Raw genomic sequence first — 21,443 nt, 5'->3', positions numbered from 1 at the left:
GCCTTTCCTGAGCATTCTGTCTGCAAACTGTGTTCTTGTTAATTCCCTGTAACGTTCTCCTGGTTTTGTGTCCTTCACTTAACACTCTCCGAAAGGATCTCGTTTGTCCGCTTTCTTCTTATTCCATGACATAAAGTTATTGAGGACAGGGGTCATGTCTGTCCTGTTCAGTGTTCTGTCCATGCGCTCAGATCTTTGCCCACCGTACACTAGAGTCTGTGTGGTAGGTGATAAAAACCGGAAGATTTGGTCTTCTGCAACTCTGGGTTATAGTTCTGGGGGTACCATTTATCAGTGTGACCTTGGGAAGGTTACATAAACTCCTGAAACTTAAATTTCCTCATCTGTAACATGCAGATCATATCTTCCTTGTAGGCTTGTTATTAATTAATATTAAATATTAAATAGGTGGTGCAAATAAAGCATATGCTGTAGTCCCTGGCATATACTGAATGATCAATAAGGGGTAGCTAATAGTATCATTATTGACACCCTCATCTAATAGTCAGCCCTTAATAAGAGCATGTGATAAAATGTCCAGTTAGCTTCAGACAAGCGGAGTGGCTTTACACAACCATGCCACTGCACCATAGCAGGTCTGCACCCAGCCTGACACAGGGTCCTCAGTACAGATCTGGGGCATGTATTCAGGGCGTGTAGCCCAATTGGGAGACCCATTTCTGTCTTTTCCTTTCCCTGGGAGCATGCCTGTTTCTTAGAGGTATGTATGTTTTGAAGTTAAGAGGATTCTTTTCCAGAATTCCAGAATGCCTGGAGAGATCATGAGAATAACTCTCAAAGTCAGAAATAGATAGCTCTTTCTCCCCAGTTAGCAACCTCACATGGGGCTGGATAAGGGCCAAAACCATGGAAAATTTACTAGTGGTACAAATAATTATAGCATCTTTAATTTATTAGCATTTATCAAATGGCATGTATTGTTTTCAAGGTTGACACATCATCTCATTTGTTCCTTTTATCTTTGTCAACAACTCTGTGATGTGTTAATAGCTCCCATTTAGGGTCAAGGAAATTAAGGCTTTACTTCCCAGGGTCACACAGTTAGGTCTCTCTGACCTCTTGTCAGTACATTGCTCTTAAGATCCTGGTCAGAGATTATACAGTACTCTTCCCTGGAAAGTTCCATGGATGGACAAGCCTGGTAGGCTGCAGTCTATGGGCTCGCGAAGAGTCGGACATGACCAAGTGATTTCACTTTCACTTTCCACTTTTATGCATTGGAGAAGGAAATGGCAGCCCACTCCAGTGTTCTTGCCTGGAGAATCCCAGGGACAGGGGAGCCTGGTGGGCTGCCGTCTATGGGGTTGCACAGAGTCGGGCACAACTGAAGCGACTTAGCAGCAGCAGCAGCAGCAGAGATTATGGAGCCTGACAAGGATCATTTTCTCTGCGCTCACGCAAGATGTATGGATCTGCCCTAATATATGTGTGACATCCTGACAACTCGACCTCTGGCCAATGTGAAGACTCCTATGACCTAACCACTTATATTGTCTTTGTCAATTGTAGAGGAAGCGTCAGATATCATTTACTTTGGAACATCCAAGAAACGGTTATCAACCTTGAAGTTTATTGGGCAGTATGGCAATGGCCTTAAAAGGTGAGGACTTCTTTCTTATAATGTAAGTATTATCGATATTGATTATCAGGAATGATACTTGGTTAAAGGAAGTCTTACTGAGAATGATCCACGTTTGAAAAACTTAAAAAAGAATATAAACCTAAGAGTCCTACCTTGCTTTATAATTTCCATGCCCAAACTGACTTAAATCTTTACAGCATTTTAAAAATTTAATTTGCGAATAGAGGATGAATCTTGTTTTCAGAGATTGGGGAAGTAGCTTCCGTGTACCGTAGAGCTTCATCACATTTCTGTGTTTGCTTCTTGATGCATGTCTTTGCATTGGTGTTATATGTGTCCAGAGCTTATGTGATTAGTGATTAGTCTGCTCGATGAAAAGTGAGGACATGAGGCCACGCCACCCGTGTGGCACCTGCGACATGATCCTTCTCTGCTGCAGCCCTGGACAGCACCTTACCTCAGCAGTCATATCTTAAGTGAGACTGTGGGGCTGGATTAGTTCAAACTCTGCTCTGTTTTGAGAAAACAAACAAACAAAAAATTATTCTTGTACTCCCTTGGTGAAGAGTCAGCAAAACAGTGGCATTATTTCAGTGAATAGAACAATACTGTGCTCCCCTGTCCCTTCTGTCTCGTGTTTGAGATGTAAACCTTTATATTCTTGGTTTTTAATGTAGCGGATCCATGAGGATTGGAAAAGACTTCATTCTTTTTACAAAGAAGGAAGAAACAATGACCTGTGTGTTTTTTTCTCAGACATTCTGTGAAAGAGAGGGCCTGAGTGAGGTAAGGGCTGAGAGTCTCCTTTGCTTTCCTTGGTAATAAAGTTATTTTCATTTACCATTTCAGGACGTAAAGTCTATCATGGGTGCTTTCCTATTACGATTTAGAAATTGAGGAATACATCTGGGAAATAGAGAGTAGCTGACCATTTTGGGGTCATTGGAGGCCTGTCCTATTGATCTTTTTTTGAGTAGTTTTTCTAATCCTAGCCTGTTTTCAGAACATTATTTTTACTATCCTTGTACACATTTCTTCCAGAATAAGAGGCTCCCTTTGGTGCTGTGAGCTTTTTGGAAGAAGCCTGCAAAACATTTCCACCACCTATCCATAAATAGGTTATCACTTTTAAAGTAAATAAAATATTGAATACAGAAGACTTGGAAAACAACATCTGAAGAAACGGAATGCAAAATACATTTTAAAATCTTACTCTCTTGACCATAATTTTAACTCCGTTTTCTGGCCCAGAGACATTTTATTAATTTGCAGTGTTTGAGTCTTAGTATTGTGAACATCAGTTGTAATTCAGTGTAACAAATACACGCAGAGTCACTGCTGTCTGCCCAGTGCTGGATATTCCCTGTGGAAGGTAGAAAACAAGAAGACCTCCTGACGGTCAGAGTGTTTCAGTTTAGTCACAAAATCAAGCAGACATGGATGAACTGGGTGAATAACAAAATGAAGGTGTTTTAAAAGCGTGCTGTTCAATGAGTGGGTATTCCTGCTACTAGTAAATTGTCTACAGCAGGATATGGATGAAGAGACTAGAGAGCCTCCAGTGAGAGTTTATGGGGAAAGACCATTTGCATCTGGAAAGTGGTGCATCTGCACTGGGGAGAAATGGCACGTGGCAAGCCTCAGACCTGAGGTGACCGTGGGGTTTGGGGGGTTGTATGAAAGTGTAGGACTGTCCCGCAGGAGCCCAGCGTGCCTGCTGGCAGTGCTGGAGTCTGGCTAGTTAATAGGAATAGTCTAGAAGCAACAGAGAGTAGCTGAGTGGGATTCTGACATGAGGAAAAGCAATACTTTAAGCATTTGTGTTGTACTTTATGTATGTAAAGGACATGGGAAATTGGGCCAAAGCTGCGGTTATAGCTTTCCTAAAATGAGCCATTTCCTTTTCTCTTTTTTAAAAAAGTAAAACCAGCGACCTTCTCTTTTCCACTTATATAGTGGCAATGACTTTCAACAGTGTTCGGTTAAGTCGCTCAGTCGTGTCTGACTCTTTGCCACCCCATGGACTGTAGCACGCCAGGCCTCCCTGTCCATCACCAACTCTTGGAGCCTGCTCAAACTCATGTCCATCGAGTCGGTGATGCCATCCAGCCATCCCATCCTCTTCGTTCCCCTTCTCCTCCCACCTTCCATCTTTCCCAGCATCAGGGAAAGATGCTGTGAATCTCATTTCTTTTCCAATGAGTCAGTTCTTTGCATCAGGTGGCCAAAGTATTGGAGTTTCAGCTTCAATATCAGTCCTTCAATGAACAGTCAGGACTGATCTCCTTTACGATGGACTGGTTGGATCTCCTTGCAGTCCAAGAGACTCTCAAGAGTCTTCTCCAACACCACAGTTCAAAAGCATCAATTCTTCTGTGCTCAGCTTTCTTTATATCCCAACTCTCACATCCATACATGATCACTGGAAAAACCATAGCCTTGACTAGATGGACCTTTGTTGACAAAGTAATGTCTCTGCTTTTTAATATGCTGTTAAGGTTGGTCATAACTTTCCTTCCAAGGAGCAAGTGTCTTTTAATTTCATGGCTGCAGTCACCATCTGCAGTGATTTTGGAGCCCAGAAAAATAAAGTCAGCCACTGTTTCCACTGTTTCCCCATCTATTTGCCATGACGTGATGGGACCAGATGCCATGGTCTTAATTTTCTGAATGTTGAGCTTTAAACCAACCTTTTCACTCTTCTCTTTCACTTTCATCAAGAGGCTTTTTAGTTCCTCTTCACTTTCTGCCAAAACGGTAGTGTCATCTGCATATCTGAGGTTATTGATATTTCTCCCGGCAATCTTGATTCCAGCTTGTGCTTCCTCCAGCCCAGCGTTTCTCCTGATGCACTCTGCATATAAGTTACATAAGCAGGGTGACAATATACAGCCTTGACGTACTCCTTTTCCTATTTGGATCCAGTCTATTGAGCCATGTCCAGTTCTAACTGTTGCTTCCTGACCTGCATACAGGTTTCTCAAGAGGCAGGTCAGCTGGTCTGGTATTCCCATCTCTTTGAGAATTTTCCACAGTTTGTTGTGATCCACACAGTCAAAGGCTTTGGCATAGTCAATAAAGCAGAAATAGCTGTTTTTCTGAACTCTCTTCCTTTTTTGATGATCCAGCGTATGTTGGCAATTTGACCTCTGGTTCCTCTGCCTTTTCTAACACCAGCTTGAACATCTGGAAGTTCATGGTTCACATATTGCTGAAGCCTGGCTTGGAGAATTTTGAGCATTACTTTACTAGCGTGTCAGATGAGTGCAATTGTGCAGTAGTTTGAGTATTCTTTGGCGTTGCCTTTCTGTGGGATTGGAATGAAAACTGACCATTTCCAGTCCCATGGCCACTGCTGAGTTTTCCAGATTTTAAGATTAGTCCAATAAAATTCCAATTGAAAGCTCTGAGAGTGTGGGTGGGGCTTGGCAGCCATGCAGGTCGCAATAATACATACTGGGCTGTTTTATTGAGAAATCTTCAATGTAATTTTCCTTATGTCCTTCCCTCTGGGCTGGTCAGGTATCTCAGACAAGACTCCTACAGTCTTCTACCTGAAGGCCTAGCTGGCAGAACCTGGGAGCCAAATGAGAGGAGAGATCTGCAGTTCTCAGCATCCAATATGTGTACTTTCACTGAATCCCTGTAATCTCAGCAAGGGTTTCCCTGGTAGCTCAGCTGGTAAAGAATCCACCTGCAACACAGGAGACCCTGGTTCAATTCCTGGGAGGAGGCATAGGCTGCCCACCCCAGTATTCACAGGCTGCCCTGGTGGCTCAGAACGTAAAGAATCTATCCGCAATGCAGGAGACCCAGGTTCTATCCCTGGGTTGAGAAGATCCCCTGGAGGAGGGCCATGGCCGCTCACTCCAGTATTCTTGCCTGGGGAATCCCCAGGCGAGGGACACGAGCCTGGGGGGCTGCAGTCCGTGGGGTCCCAAAATGTCAGACACGACGGGGTGGCTAAGCACACAGTCTCAGCGAGGTCACCTGCTGACCGTGCCTGACGTGTCCGCTAACCCAGACATGCTCTGTTCTCCTATTTCCACTAGAGTAAACATCCAGGCCCGGTGAGGAGGGGGAGGAGCTGATGCAGGAGGGGAGCGGGGCTGCCGGCAGCTCTCTCCTGCTACCCCCACCTCGAGAGCTGACTCATGCCATCGGTCTCAGACTTGGAGGGAGCTCTGAGCTGTAAATGAGCCTGCTGCCTCTCATTTCTGGCCTGGGCTTCGGATTGGCTACTTGGATACGCTGTCTTACTTTTCAGCCTCTGAAATGCTGATTCTGTTGTTGCCTCTGCCATTTGACGCATACTTCTGTAGGGGGCCGAGGCAGTTTCCCTCAGTCACCGTGTTCTGTGGTGGAACATCTTAGAATAAAACTCTTAGGTAAACATTCTTCTTTTGTGCCCCTTCCTTATCAGACTAGAATGCCGGGGGCAGCTGCACTCTTCACTTAGTCTTATATCATTTGGCTGGATGGTAAATGGGCTGAATTAGGGTCAGACAAAAAAATGATGGTTTTTATTTGTGTATTTCATAGTAAATTGATGTGTGTGTGTTTTCTTTAATAGGTTGTGGTTCCAATACCTTCATGGTTAACAAGGACCAGAGAATCTGTCACAGATGATCCTCAAAAATTCTCAACAGAATTGTCTATAATTTATAAATATTCTCCATTTAAAACTGAAGCTGAGTTGATGCAGCAGTTTAACGTGATCTACGGCAAATGTGGTAAGATCCTCACAGCCCTGAAATTTTAATGTGGAAGTGTTTGTTTTCAGTATCATACAAAAGACTGTAACTATGATTTCACACTTGTTTCTATTTAAAATGCCATGTGGAATCTCATATGGGGCAGTTATTCATTTTATTTATGTACATTTTGTCTTAGAGAATCCAAAGAGGAATAACTCTGAAGTCACTGGCGCTGAGAAATGTCTGTCTTGTAAGAGCCTGGTGAAGCCAGGGGAGGAGAGGTTGACGCAGGCTGTTCTCTTGGGGAGCCACAGTCTCTGTGCCAGAGACGATCTCTCCCCATCGCTCTGCGTCGGGAGACGCTTTACTACAGCGTCCAAGACTAGATCGTCCCAGGGTTTATAGGAGAGTCAGCAGCTTATAAAGTAACAAGTCCAGGCTTCTGTGCCCGTCTTTCCCCAGACTTCTGCCACTTTTCATGTCTAGAAGCAAGAAGGTTCCTGCTCTAGAGAAAGCTGTTTGCATTCTGCTTTTTCTAATGTTAATGTGCAAAATTCTATTGTTATATTAAAATTCTGTTTTATGTCATGTTTATAGCAAATTTCTCCTCTAACTTGTGGCAGTCTGTTTAAAAGTAATGTTTTATGTCATCCTTTTCCCTTTCTCATAGAAGAAAAATAATGGCACTTGAATATTCGTTTCATCAAGATACATGGTGTACTTTAAGGATGGTTAATGTATAATCTCTTTAGTTGCCTTCTAATTATGAAATACTGATATATATACTACTGAAAAATACACTATTTCCTGAACACTTTTCTAAATGCTTTATAAAAATTAACTCATTTAATCCTCAAAACAACTCTTGTGTTTTAAGTGCCTCATGAGCTCTATCATATAGATTAGGAACCTTACCTGAAGTCATTGTGATAGTAAATGGTTGGTCCAGGGTATTGACACATGTATTTAGGCTCCCACGTCCAAGTCCAGATTCTTAGTCATTCTGCTCTTCTCCCCTCCATTTTACTATTACCAAAAAGAAAAGTGTAATTGGTTGTCCTTCAAATTTCTCTGACAGTGCTGTTTGTCTTTATATTATAATCCACTTTATAAACAATTTGGATTGTTTTTGTTTACTGTGCTTTAGAGCAAGGATCAGCAAGCTCTAGGGCCTGCAGGTCAAATCGGCCCCATGACTGTTTTTCTTAATTAACATTTACTGGAACATAACTACATCATTGGTTTGTGTATTCCCTACAGCATCTTTCATGTTCCACTGTAGAGCTGAGTTGTGAGTAGTTGTAAGAGGCCTGCAAAGTCTGAAATATTTGTTTTCTGGCCCTTTACAGAAAAAGTTTACCAACACCTCTGTTAGTGTCTACTTCCTATTTATACACATTTATACCAAAGCAATACTTCATATTTATACAAATGGTAGAAATTCATCTTTGTTCTTATGTGCATTGATTTCAGTTCTGGCAATGAGAGCTTTACCTATAATACAAATTTGGCTCAGGCTTCTAACAGCTTTTATAATGCAAATTATGAGAAGGATCCACACTGAAAGACATAATAAGTTGAATAGTTAAAAAGAAGCATGATGCTATAGAAACTCAATGCTCTTTGGCAGAAAGTGGGGCTTGCTATAAGACATATATATTGGAACTTACCAAGGCATTTTATTTACTGAAGTACAAAAGAAAATTTAGTCTCTTGCAGGCTTAATTCCCTAGGTGAGATAATAGCACCATGTCTAATGCTTAGTGTAGTTAAATACTGACAAAAGTCAAACATCTATTTTTCCGCTAGGTACTTTGCTGGTTATTTATAACTTGAAGCTTCTGCTTAGTGGAGAACCTGAGCTGGATGTTAAAACTGACAAAGAAGATATGCTGGTGGCGGGAGCTTTTGAAGAGTGAGTGTTATGAGTGTTTGTCAGAACGCGTGTCAACGATGCCAGTGAACTGGGGTTAGGAAACCTGCATCCTGGCTCCAGGTCGGAGGCCCCTGGGCCGCAGCACCAGAGCCAATCATGTTACCCCAGTTACAGATAAAGTATGTTAGGCTGGACCACTGATCCCCAAACCTGGCTGAGCCTGTGAGACAGCTTCTTGAGAAGCACAAGATCCTGTCTTATCCCACATCTACTGAGTCAGAATCTCTGGATATCAAGCCTAGGAATCAATAGTTTTCACACATTTCAGAGGTGATTCAGAGGAATATCGCTGAATGACAGTTCAGAATGGTCCTAAGAACTGCTTACGTGCAGTTTATAAATAAATAAATGGATATTCCTTTTTCTTGGCTATTGGGGATCCACAGGGAACAGAATGAGAAATTAGGAGGGGGCATGGGTGAAAAAGTGTGGAGAAATACGAAATGGTGATTAAACCTAGATTTCTTCTTTGTATTTCACTTTGTGTTTAAAGCTTATTAGCAGACAAATTGGGAGCGTAGGGTTGACATGTACATACCACCACGTGTGAAGTAAGTGACTGCTGGGAAGGCTGTGTAACAGGGACTGGGGCTCAGTGCTCGGTACTGATCACCAGTCTGGGTGTAAAGACCTCGAGTGCTGGCTTGGGAGGCAGGCTCAAGAGAGGGGAGACATGTATCCATGTAACGGATGTACTCTGTTGTGCAGCAGAAGTGAATGTCATGTGCAAAGCAATTATACTCCAATAATAAAAAAACTTTCAATGAAAAAGGAAGAAGGAAAAAAAAATTTATTAGCTTAGACCTTTATTCTGTTAGTGTCAGAATGCTACAGTTAGAAGGGATTTTAAAGGAATTTAATCTGGACTGATTCATTTAATGAAAACTTGTGGTTCAGTAGAAATATAGTGAAAGCCAAAAATATGAACAATATACGTCATCTTAAACTTTTGAGTCTCTGCATTAGGAAAAGTAAAAAGAAATGGGTGTAATTAATTTAACAAGGTTTTTATTTCATCTAGTCCATATTAAATATTATAATTTTAATTTCAGTATGCAAAATATTAAGACATTTTCCATTCAATTTTTTCCATTCCAAATCTTTGAAATCCAGTGTGGTTTACACGTGTACCACATATCAACTTGGACTAGTGCTCAATAGCCACGTGTGGCCAGAAGCTATGGTATTGGACAGTGAAGTTTTAGACTAAGATGTTGAGACCCAAGTAAGCACATCAGCTTAGACAACTTTTTCTTTTTCCTTGGAGGTGAAATTTTGAAAGTTCTTTTCCCAGTTAGAGACTTTAACATATGATAACCCACTTTAAATTATCTTTTCTGTATTTTTCTAATGTATATTTTTTTATCATCTCATTCTGAAACGTGGAATTCTCATTTTACACAAATTAAGGTTTTTTTTGTTTTTTTTTTTTTTAATATCCAGCCTAATTACTGTTCTACAAGTGTTGGGAACCCCTTTGCCAACATTAATATGCCAATATCAGAAAGGGTGCCCAGACTATTCCTGGCGCCTTCATCACCGTCTCCTCCTCTCTTGCTGGCCTTGTCCTCTACGTAAGAACTGGTTCCAAAACCAATATTTCATACTGCCTAGCAGCTTTGAGCTCAAATTTTCAAATAGTTATCTGTCAGAATGACTTAGCATTTCAACACTAGCATTAGGAAATAATATTTTATTAGAGGACCAATTTGACAGCTAATTCTTCGGGGAAAATTCCTACTGTTCCCAGATTGTTTAATGAAGCTAGAAGCTTCTTAAGGCATTTGTTGTGCTATGCTTAGTCGCTCAGTCGTGTCCAACTCTTTGTGACCCCATGGACTGTAGCCCCCCAGGCTCGCTCCTCTGTCCGTGGGGATTCTCCAGGCAAGAATACTGGAGTGGGTTGCCATACTCTCCTCCAGGGGGTCTTCCCAACCGAGGGATCGAACTCACGTTCCCACATTGCAGGCAGATTGTTTACCATCTGAGCCACCAGGGAAGCCCTCTTAAGGCATTTAGGCAGTTAATTACAAAATAAAGAAAATGGATCAGACCTCGGAAATATACAATTTCACTTTGGAACATTGACCACCCTGGAATTTTTTATTTGATTGATTTTTCAACAAAATTTTTCACATTTCAATCACAAGGAAAGTTTTCTAAAGACAAGGATGGGATTTTATGAGGAAGGACTTATTGTAAAGAGGTGGCATAATTTCTGTACCAAAGATGCAGTACATTTCATGGCTTCTTTTGTAAGTACCAGCCGGTGTCAAGTCGAGAGAGCAATACTACTTCCTGGGGAGGCAGTAATACTGCCACAGTTTTCTCTTCTAAAACGTCAGTGGATTCTGACAATAACATCTAATTCCTCTTCACTAACGGATTAGTAAAACCATTAAATCTTGAGGCTGAAAGATTACGTCTGGTCCAAGATGGATCTTTTTCTGACTCCTCTTCCATTTATGACTTCTGAACTTTGAACTTCTAATCAAGTACAGTTTACATATCTTGGTTTTGAGAATAAGTGGTTTGTAATAAAACAACTTTTTCACTATTTCTTTCTATTCTGGCTATTGTATATCTTTGAAGCCACAGGGCATGATTTGACATCCATCCAAAAAACAAGTTTCAAGGTTTTGAACTGTCTAATTTTCACCTTTAGTCTTAGATGGTGTGGTCCTGCCAATTCTGAAAATAATTTAATTTTCTACATAGGAATAGGAAAACCCAAGTTTTCAGGCTTCTGTTTGGCTTCAGAGAATTGATTTTCTGGTATAATTTATTTTCTTCCTATTTTTGTTATTTTAAAATCAAAAGTAAAACAATATTTTAAAACTTTTTAAGGAAAAGAACTTCTGTATCATAATTATTAATTTATATTTGTCCATTCTAGTGTTTTTAAGTGCATTTTCTCATTTTTCTTTTTTCATTTATGATTTGCTTCTAAACTTTATTCTGTTCCATGTATGGTCTTAATAAGCCTCATTTCATGATTTCTTGGTAAGTGGCCGTTGCATTGATTGATCATAAATTGCATAACAATTCCTGCATTTTTGTACAGTAACATTGGTCTCAGTGTTTCCCATTATTTGTGGGTAATGTTGAAATAAACATATTTGTAAACATAAATTTTTTAATTTTTTGAATTATTTTCTTAAGACAGAGTCCCCGGAAGGGAACCAGTGAGTCAAAGGATCTGAACTTTCATACAGTTCTTGTGAATATTTGGCATCATCAGCGTTTTGATTTATTATTTTAAACTTAGCAGTCGAAATCCTTCGTCATTTTGCCTTGGGCTGAGGCGCTAACGGCAGTAATCTGACCACTGGCAGGGCCTTGTTTCAGGATGACAGTAGCCTCGTGAAAATTGCATTGAGTGGGACGCTCAGGCGCAGGGCGGTGGCTTGTGCTTGGGCAGTATCAGTCTGAAGATAAACTGCCTTCACTTAAGAAAAATTATGTGTAGGTATATAACAGTCATCTCACAATTTCAGAATGCAGATGACGCATAAGTTTGCATTTAATGTGTGATATTTTAAACTGGAGTTTGGACCTGTGATTGTGGTATGTGGAGAGTGCAAGAGAAGGGTGCAGGGGTTCCAGGGCAACATGCAGAAAGAGAGTTGTAGCTACAGAAAATGAATAGTGTTGAATTATATCATGTTAAACTTAGGCAGAGTTCTCGAAAGGGAAGAAGGTGGTATGAAATATAGCTTTGTAACAAATCAAAAGTTGGAACAAAATGGAGGAGCCGGAGAGGGCTGAGAATACTAAATATTAAAAAGATAAAAGTGAACTAATGACAGAAAACAAGATGTCTCTTTTGGGCCTGTTTAGACAAATAAAAATTTTATTGTTTATTTTTGGCTGTGCTGAGTCTTTGCTGCTGTGTGGGCCTTCCTCTAGTTGAGGTGAGAGGGGGCAGCTCCCTAGTTGTGTTGTGGGGGCTCCTCTTTGCTGTGGCTTCTCTTGTTGCAGAGGACGGGCTTCAGCACCCGTGGGCTTCAGTAGTCATAGTTTCCAGGCTCTAGAGCCCAGGCTCAGTAGATGTGGGGCGTGGGCTTGGCTGCTCTGCAGCATGTGGGATCCTCCCAGATCAGAGACTGAACCCACATTTCCTGCATTGGCAGGTGGATTCTTTACCACGGAGCCACCGGGGACACCCCAATTGTTGTTTATTAATTTATGTTATGCTAGATTTTGGAACTCTGAACCAAGTCCCACACCTCAAACCTTTGTAACATTTTCCCCCACCAAATTTTTTTTTTTTAAGTAGTCTGTTTGTGCAGAATAGAATCAAGACAGAATCAAGTTAATCCATTTTTATCTTCTCACTGGTGGTTGTTAGTAACCTTCAATAATAGTCACACAGATTATTAAAATTAAAAGTCGTTTTCAAAGGTTGTATATTGATGGAGGGTAGTAGGACTAAGCAAGTGCAAGATGACAGACTGGTGAAAGGTTTTAAAATGAGTCAGTGCCCATCATTAACCTCATCTGTGGTTAGTGTAAATTGGCATATACAAAACCTGCAGCATTGTCATTCTGAGGCTCAGAGAGTTTATGTAGATGCCAGGTGTGGAATTGCAGTTCTGTAATTTGGATGTTTTAAATTTCATTCATAAGACATATAACCTCATTATGTGGACATGTCAGTCATTCAGTTGTGTCTGATTCTTTGTGACCCCATGGACTGTAAACTTCCAGGCTCCTCTGTCTATGGAATTCTCCAGACCAGAATACTGGAGTGGGTTGCCACCCCCTTCTCTAGGGGATTTTCCCCACCCAGGGATAGAACCCAGGTATGCTGCATTGCAGGCAGATTATTTACCATCTGAGCCACCAGGGAAGCCCATTATGTGGATACTGGTATGAAATTATAATTTTATAGTTAAGACTTTGCAATTACATGTAAGCTATGCCAGTGAACCCTGGATCTGTGTATTAGTTTTCTTTACTCTTCACTGCATCTCACTCTTGCTTGTTTACCTGGTGGCCCATCACCTGTTCCGGGGCATTAATCTCTGGGGCAGAGGATGGGGTGTGTGTGACAGGAGGGGCTTCAAGCAATATACATATATTATGTATTGAAAACCAATCAAACTTCATAAACATGCAGATCAGTGTAATGGTGCTTCCTCATTTTCCACCCCAGTTCCTTTTAATCCCTCTTCTTTAGAAATTTTTCTGCACCTTGAGTTTTTAAATATATCATCTAATTTTCATCTCAGTAATTGTCAATTTGTATTAGATTTAATGCCGATTTGTTTTTCTTCTTTGCCTTTTTTTTTTAAAATAATTTAGACTTTTCAAAAGGGGTTGCAAAGATAATACCAATAATTCCAATATACTTCACTACGATTCCACAGATGTTGGTACTTTACCACACTTGCTTTATCTTTCAACCTCTTGCTCTTCCTCTTTTTACATGTAGTTTGGATCCTTGGATTCTTTTTTATTCTTTCTATTTTAAGGGTCGTAATCTGTTACTGTCTATATAAATTATTTGGCTGACGTTGTTCTAAGTTTGGCTTTGGCTAGTGGGAGCCTGTTCAAGCGGAATCGTATGCTCTTTTCATGTCACCGTCATTTTAAAACACTTTTGCACCTGCGGGAACCACACGATGTTCTGGGCTCTGTTACTTTCCTTTGTTCCCAGCTGTAGCACTGTAGTCGTTTCTCCAAGAGACCCTGGTTCCCTTTAGAAGGTGATGCTGCGCTTCATTCTAAAAGAAACTCTCTTAAAAATGCTGGACCTAATGTTTGAAATGGCTGTATAGTGATCAATTACTGTATGTTGGTATATAGCAATTGTGTGTAATATTCAGTTACTATACACTACAATATAATGTATAATGTGATGTTATATATCAGTGCTCCTCTATTGATTAAACTTCACTTTTTCACTCTTTGAACAATGCTGATGGCTTTATTTTAGGGCACATGTACAAATACTTCTTTCGTATTCTTAGAAAAATTATTGCTGGATTAAGTGGTAGTAATTTTAAACTTAAATAGTGCTAAAGTGCTATGTGAAATGCTTATATTTCTATGCATCTAACCAATGGTCTGAATTTTCTCAGTGCCCTAAGATTCTCACCATGATTTGATGTAATCAGTCTTTAAGAATTTTGCCAAGTAGCAAATTCTCAGAACCTAGGCAAAACTCATGAAACAGATTTTTCTTCACAGCTCACACAAAAGCCAGCTCTGCTGACATCTTTGTCTCACAGTTCTAAAAGCTAGAACTGTGAGATAATGAATTTCTGTTACTTAAAAAAATTTAGCAGGTAGATTAAATATTTCTTTGCACTCCAGTTTCCTCCTAATTATTGAAAAAAATTGAGTATATTTTCATGTTTTTTGGACACAAGCAAATTCCATAGTTTTCTTGTGTGTTTTGTTTATATTTCTTTTATATAGTTTTTCTTGTTGATTTTTAGGAATATTTAATGTAGTATAGCTATTAATGCTTTGGGTGTTAAATATGAAGAAAACACTTTCCTCTAGTCTGACACTCTTTCCAGGTGGTGCAGTGGTAAAGAATCTGCCTACCACTGCAAGAGAAGCGGGTTCAATCCCCAAGTCAGGAAGATCCCCTGGAGGAGGAAACGGCAGCCCACTCCAGTCTTCTTGCCTGGAGAGTCCCGTGGACGGAGCACCTGGTGGGCTGCAGTTCTTGAGGTCGCAAGGAGTCAGACACCACTGAGCTGACTGAACACACACAGACTGACACTTGGCCTTTTTTAAAGGGAAACGTTTATTGAGATAATTACAGACTCACATGCAGTAATAAGAAACAATACAGAGAGAGGCGGTGTACCCTTTCCCAGTGGCGGCGTTTTGCAGAACTGTAGTGTAATATAACCAGGATGTGGACATTAACCCAGTGAACAAACTTTGATGCGAATTCACCAGTGCATCAGCACGAGGACGCTTCCTTTTGCTTTTTATAAACACACACCTCGTTTCCTTTTCCCCCACCCGACGTTTTAAAAACTGTGTGTATTTATGTGTTTGTTTTTGGCTGTGCCGGGCCCCATGGCTGCGTGCGGGCTTCCTCCAGCTGCGTCGAGCGGGGCTGCTGTCCAGTTCGGTGCACGGTCCTCTCACGTGCTGGCTTCTCCTGTTGCGGAGCACAGCCCCTAGGCCGTGGGGCCTTCAGTAGTTGCAGAACCTGGGCTCGGTAGCCGTGGCTCCTAGGCTCAAAGCATAGCGCGGTCACTGTGGTGTGAGGGTTTAGTTGCTCCGCGGCATCTGGGATCTTCTTGGACCAGGTATTGAACCCGTGTCTCCTGCATTTGCGGCCAGATTCTTTACTTCTGAGCCACCGGGGAAGCTCCACCCTTGACTTTTAACATTGTGAGTATTGTCCTTTGTCTTACAGAAATTTTTGATTTTTTGAGGTCAAATCTGTTAATACTAATATTTTCCTTTGTCTGCTTCTTTTGCATTCTGAACTCAGAAAGTCTGTCCTTAGCCAAATATGTCTTCTTATCATTTCTTTTAATATTTGTAATTTATTTCCATATTTTCTTTTAATCCATCTGGGATTTATTTTTGAAGTATATATGCATGGGGAAGAATAATTTCATGCTTTCCTAAAGGATATAGAATTAAAAAAAATAATCCAGCCTTTTTTACTTATTTGAAGTGTATTGTTAATATAAACTAGATTGCCACCATTCATGGATCTATTTCTAGATAGTCTCCCTTTTCACGGATACAATTTTTTATTCCTGCTCCATTAGAATTTCTTAATTGCTATAGCCCTTATAATGCATTTTGTTATTTGATAAGACTACCCCTAAAGTTTTTAAAAATTGTCTATACTTGTAGATGTTCTTTTTTATATGAATATTTAAAATAAGCTTTTCAAGTTTTATTATAAAAAATTCTTGGGTTTTTTTTTACTGGTAGTCCATTGAATTTATGGATTAATTGGGGGAGAACTAGCATATTTATGTTTTGGTCCTTATTTCTGTCTACTTTTATATAGTTGCGTGGAGTTTTATAACAGCATAGTATATCATACTAATTAAGAATAGAGCTTTGGTAGTTAGTTCAATTTATAGTTCTACCTGCTGTGTTTTTATGGGGAAGGTAGTTAACCTCACAGAGCCTCAATTTACTCATTTGTAAATGGTAATGATAGTAATGGTATTATATCACGGGGTTGTTGTAAAGATTAAATGATATATGGTGTAAAAAGTGCTTAAATTCTTCTTTGGCACATTGTACATACCCAGTAATTGTTAGCTATTATTATTTCTTCACTTAGGTCTTGTATATTTCTTGTTAGGTTTATTCTTGGGCATCTTCTGACTTTTCTTAGCATTCAGATAAGACTTATTTTTTTCTTCATTGCTTTTTCAAGTTATTTATTTGTTAGTTTACTGATGGCAAAGCATTGACTTTTTGCCTGTTGATTTTATATCTCACCATTTACTGGACTGTTTTATTCTAATAGTTTTCAGTTAAATTTTCTATGTAGTTTTTATTTTCAAACAATGGTAGTTTTATGTCTTCATTTCTGTTGTTCCTCTGCTAAGTCGTGTCTGACTCTGCGACCCCATGAACTGCAGAGCAGGCTTCCCTGTCCTTCACTATCTACCTGAGTTTGTTCAAACTCATGTCCATTGAGTCAGTGATGCCTTCCAACCATCTACTTATTATTTCTTTATTCCTTGTTTTAACTAATTAGCTAGTTAAATAGAAGTGGTACTAGCAGACATGCTTTTTTGTCTTGTTTTTGTCTTAATAGAGTTTTTTTTACATTTGAAAATTAGGTGTGATGATTATTCTAGTTATTATTCCTTCAAATCAATGCCTTTTCAGTTTCAGGAAGGCAGTTATTTCTAGTTTATTGAGTTCATTTTATTTATTTTTTACATCAGAAAATGGGTATTAAATTTTAGTCAGTGTTTTCTGATAGCTGTTGAAGTGATTTAGATTTGTTTTTCTCCTTTAATCTGCTAAAGCAATGTATTCTTTTATTAGAGTTTATAATGTTGAACCATCCTTGCTTTGTTCAAATAAACCCAACTAGTTTATGATGTATTATTCACTGTGTCAATTTTGCTAGTATTTTATTTACTGTTTCTTTGTCTCTATGTTTACATATGAGACTGGCTATAATTATGCTTTTATTATCCTTATCTTACTATTGGTGTATAGTCTATAGTGGAATGAGCTGGAAAGTTTTTCACCTCTTTTGTTAGTTTAAAAGCATTTATATAAAATGAATCTTTCGTTTACCTATAGGTTGGATAGAAGTTCCCTGAAAATTTGGTGGTCCTGTTACTACCTTTTTTACTTTTCAATTGGGTTATAACTGTTAATCTATTCAAAATTTAAAATTCTTAGGGTACTAAGAATTTGCTCTTAAGGCACATTTGCTCTTAGGGCAAATTTATCATTTATAATTTCTTATTAAAATACTCATTTTGTTTAGATTTTCAAATTTGTTGATATGGAGTTTTATGTAAAATATTCTTTTTTTTTAAATTGAAATACAGTTGCTTTACAGTGTTGTATTAATTTCTGCTGTACAGCAACGTGAATCAGTTATGGAGTAAAAGTCGCTCAGTCGAGTCCGACTCTGCAACCCCAGGGACTGTACCAGTGCATGGAATTCTCCGGCCAGAACACTGGAGTGGGTAGCCTTTCTCTTCTCCAGGATTCTTCGCAACCCTGGGATCAAACTCAGGTCTCCTGCATTGCAGGTGATTCTTCACCAGCTGAGCCACAGGGAAGCAGCTGTGTGTGCGTGCGTGCTCTCCCTTGGGCCCCCCTCCCAGCCCCCCGCCGACCCCAGCCCTCTGAGCCATCCCAGAGCAGAGGTTGAGCTCCTATGCTGTCCAGCGGCTGCCCACATGTGGTGGCGATAAATGTCAGGGTCACGCGCTCAGTTCGTCCCGCCCTCTCCCTCCCGCCCTGCGTCCACACGTCTATCTCAGCGTCTGTGTCTCTATCCTTGCCTCACAAGTAGGTTCATCAATACCAGTCTTCTAGATTCCACATATATGTGTAATTATATGACACTTGTTTTTCTCCTTCTGACTTACTTTACTCTGTATGACAGACTCTAGGTTCTGCCACCTCACTAGAACTGACTCAGATGCGTTCCTTTTCATGGCTGAGTAATATTGCATTGCATATAAGTGTAACACATCTTAATCCCTTCATTTGTTGCTGGGCATTTAGGTTGCTTCCATGTCCTAGCTGTTGTAAATAGTGCTGCAGTGATCATTGGGGTGTATGTGTCTTATGTGAATTACGTTTTCAAATTGTGAAGGCTTAATCGCTCCTGTAGCATTTTTCCCAACTCCCTTTTTGTGGGGGCTAGGATCATATGACCATTTCATCTGGTCTGTTGTGCATGTGATTTCCTTGTACCCATGTTGCTTTCAGTTGCTTATTATCTTCTTAACATATTCAACCCTTATGAGAAAATGGAAGAAAGCATGGACTCTTGTCACAGACTCACAACAAAAAAAGGCATGTTGTGGATTGGCTGCCATCAAAAGGGCCTTTCGTATCTCTGGGAATCCATCACAGTTCCAGATCTCAGGCAGCTAGAAGAACCCATCTGACAAAGCAGTTCTGAAAGCAATGATATAATACAGAATCACAGAGTTGAAATTTTGTACTAAGTAATGTTTTGAAATTAGGTGCCGTATTGTCAGTATATTTCTAAATTGACAGTCATTGGGCAGCATTCTGTAATGTCTCCAGTTTATGTCTTAACTGAGCTGCCTGGGAACACATCAGAAGTTACAGCTTCAAATTGTTATAATGTGCTTCTTACTGTACTGTGGTTATGGTAGAAGCACTTCCATTACTTTGCAAAGCTTATAACTTTCCTTTTAAATTACCTCTTTGAGTTGATATTTCTCTTAGGTATAATCCCTAAGGTTAAATTTGGTTATCCCCTTTATAGTTCAGAACTTAAACTAGTTAAAAATCTCTGTACACTTCTGTATATTCAAGATAATTTAGGTCTTGTTAGTTTCAACTTCACAAAATCTTCAGAGATTTTTTAGGGACTTTGGCAGTAAATTTAGAAAACTGTCTTGGTTATAACATACAATGTTTTCATGAGTAGAAATATGGCACCTCTGAGATATTCCAGAAGGGATCTAATTTAGTCCCGTTCCTGGATTTTAGAGTCATTTTCTGAACTGTGGAAGGATACCCACTCCAATATTCTTGCCTGGAGAACCCCATGGACAGTATAAAGAGGCAAAAAGATATGATGCTGAAAGATGAGCCCCCCCAGGATGGGAGGTGTCCAGTAAACTACTGGGGAAGAGTGGAGGGTGATTACTCATCCTCCAGTGAGAATGAGGCAGCTGGGCCAAAGCAGAAATGATGCTCAGTTGTGGATATGTCTGGTGGTGGAAGTAAAGTCCGATGCTGTGAGGAACAGTATTGCATAGGAACCTGGAATGGTGGTTCCATGAATTAATATAAATTGGAAGTGGCCTAGCAGGAGATGGCAAGATTGAATATTGGCATATTAGGAATCAGTGAATGAAAATGGATGGGAATGGGCGAATTTAATTCAGATGACCATTATATCTACTACTGTGGGCAAGAATTCCTTAGAAGAAATGGAGTAGCCCTCACCTGAAATGTAGTACTTGGGTGCAGCCTCAAAAATGATAAAATGACCTCAGTTCATTTCCAAAGCAAACCATTTAACGTTGTAGTAATCCAAGTCCATGCCCCAACCACTGATGCCAAAGAAGCTGAATGGTGCTATGAAGACCTACAAGACCTTCTAGAACTAAGACCAGAAAAAGTTGGCCTTTTCATCGAAGAGGATTGGAATACTCTTTGTAGGAAGAAATACAAAAAACTCAATAGTAGAAAGTCAAGAGATACATGGAGTAACAGGCAAGTTTAGGCCCTGGAGTACAAAATGAAGCAAGGCAAAGGCTAACTGAGTTTTGGCAAGAGAGCATGCTGGTCATAGCAGACAGCCTTTTCCAACAACCCAAAGAATTGATACTTTTGAATTGTGGTGTTGGAGAAGACTCTTGAGAGTCTCTTGGACTGCAAGGAGATCAAATCAAACCAGTTAATCCTAAAGTAAATCAACCCTGAATATTCATTGGGAAGGACTGATGCTGAAGCTGAAGTTCCAATACTTTGGCTACCAGATGCAAAGAGGTGACTCATTGGAAAAGCTCCTGATGCTGGAAAAGGTTGAAGGAAAAAGGAGAAGGGGACAGCTGAGGATGCAATGGTTAGATCACATCACCAACTCAAGGGACAGGAATTTGAGCAAACTCCAGGAGATAGTGGAGGACCGAGGAACCTGGTGTGCTGCAATCCATGAGATTACAAAATGTCAGATCCAACTTAGCAACTGAAAAACAACAGAGACGACTCTGTTGTTCATTCTAAATCAAACCAAGGAAGTCCTGAATAATTTTCACTTATTCGACAAATACTTACTGATGAGGATGGTAGCCTCATAGCGGGTACAGCCTGATGGGGATACAGGAGGTAAACGGCAGTGACAGGACGGAGTGGTGTGCATGCATGCCCAGTAGCTTTGGTCGTGTCAGACTCTTTCTGACCCCGTGGACTGCAGCCCGCCGGGCTCCTCTGCCCATGGAATTCTCCCACTCCAGGGGGTTGCCATGCCCTCCTCCCAGGGGATCTTCTCCACCCAAGGACCCAGACCCAGGTCTCCTGCATTGCAGGCAGATTCTTTACTGCTGAGTCACTGGGAAACCCAGGTCCTAAGAAGAGCAGGCAGAGAAGGAGGGAAGCCCTGGAAGAGAGTGATTCACCCCGTCTTGGGGAGTGAGGGAAGGCTTTGACAGCAAATGAGGTCTCCTGAAGCGTGCAGAGGAGGTAACTGAAAATGGCCAACGAATCGAAATGTGCCAAGGCTTGAGGATTGTAAAGCGTGATCCCATATCTGGAGAAGTCAGTAGTCCTGAATGGCTAGACTGAAGCTGGCAGGAGATGAGGCTAGAAAATTAAGTGGGGTTGGGGTCATGAAGGACCTTATGAATCATATAAAAGCATTTGAAAATGACATTGATTGGCCTGTTTCAGATACAGATTTCCTATTTAGCCTTCTCTTCCTATCACTGAAACGTCATAACAGCATAAGAATTATTGCCATTCTGTCAGTCACAAGTAAATGGGAAGTTAATATTAAAAGGTTTGTTTACAAGATTGA

The 21,443-nt window shown here is 40.3% G+C and overlaps 1 protein-coding gene across 3 annotated transcripts in view; it reads left to right on the top strand.

Annotated features, from left to right (window-relative positions):
• Positions 1 to 21,443, top strand: part of MORC1 (MORC family CW-type zinc finger 1) — a 150,849-nt gene that overhangs the window by 17,533 nt on the left and 111,873 nt on the right. For all 3 annotated transcript variants that reach the window (XM_043448908.1, XM_043448907.1, XM_043448906.1), the window contains exons 5-8: positions 1,531 to 1,621; positions 2,281 to 2,389; positions 6,177 to 6,336; positions 8,110 to 8,215. In XM_043448908.1, coding sequence (XP_043304843.1) covers positions 1,531 to 1,621; positions 2,281 to 2,389; positions 6,177 to 6,336; positions 8,110 to 8,215 — 466 coding nt within the window. The remainder of the gene's footprint in view (positions 1 to 1,530; positions 1,622 to 2,280; positions 2,390 to 6,176; positions 6,337 to 8,109; positions 8,216 to 21,443) is intronic.

The sequence above is a fragment of the Cervus canadensis genome, chromosome 27 (assembly GCF_019320065.1).
Source record: "Cervus canadensis isolate Bull #8, Minnesota chromosome 27, ASM1932006v1, whole genome shotgun sequence".
In the NCBI taxonomy this organism is placed as follows: Eukaryota; Metazoa; Chordata; class Mammalia; order Artiodactyla; family Cervidae; genus Cervus; species Cervus canadensis.
Note: the sequence above shows the minus strand (reverse complement) of the source record. Positions and strands in the feature narration are given on the sequence as shown.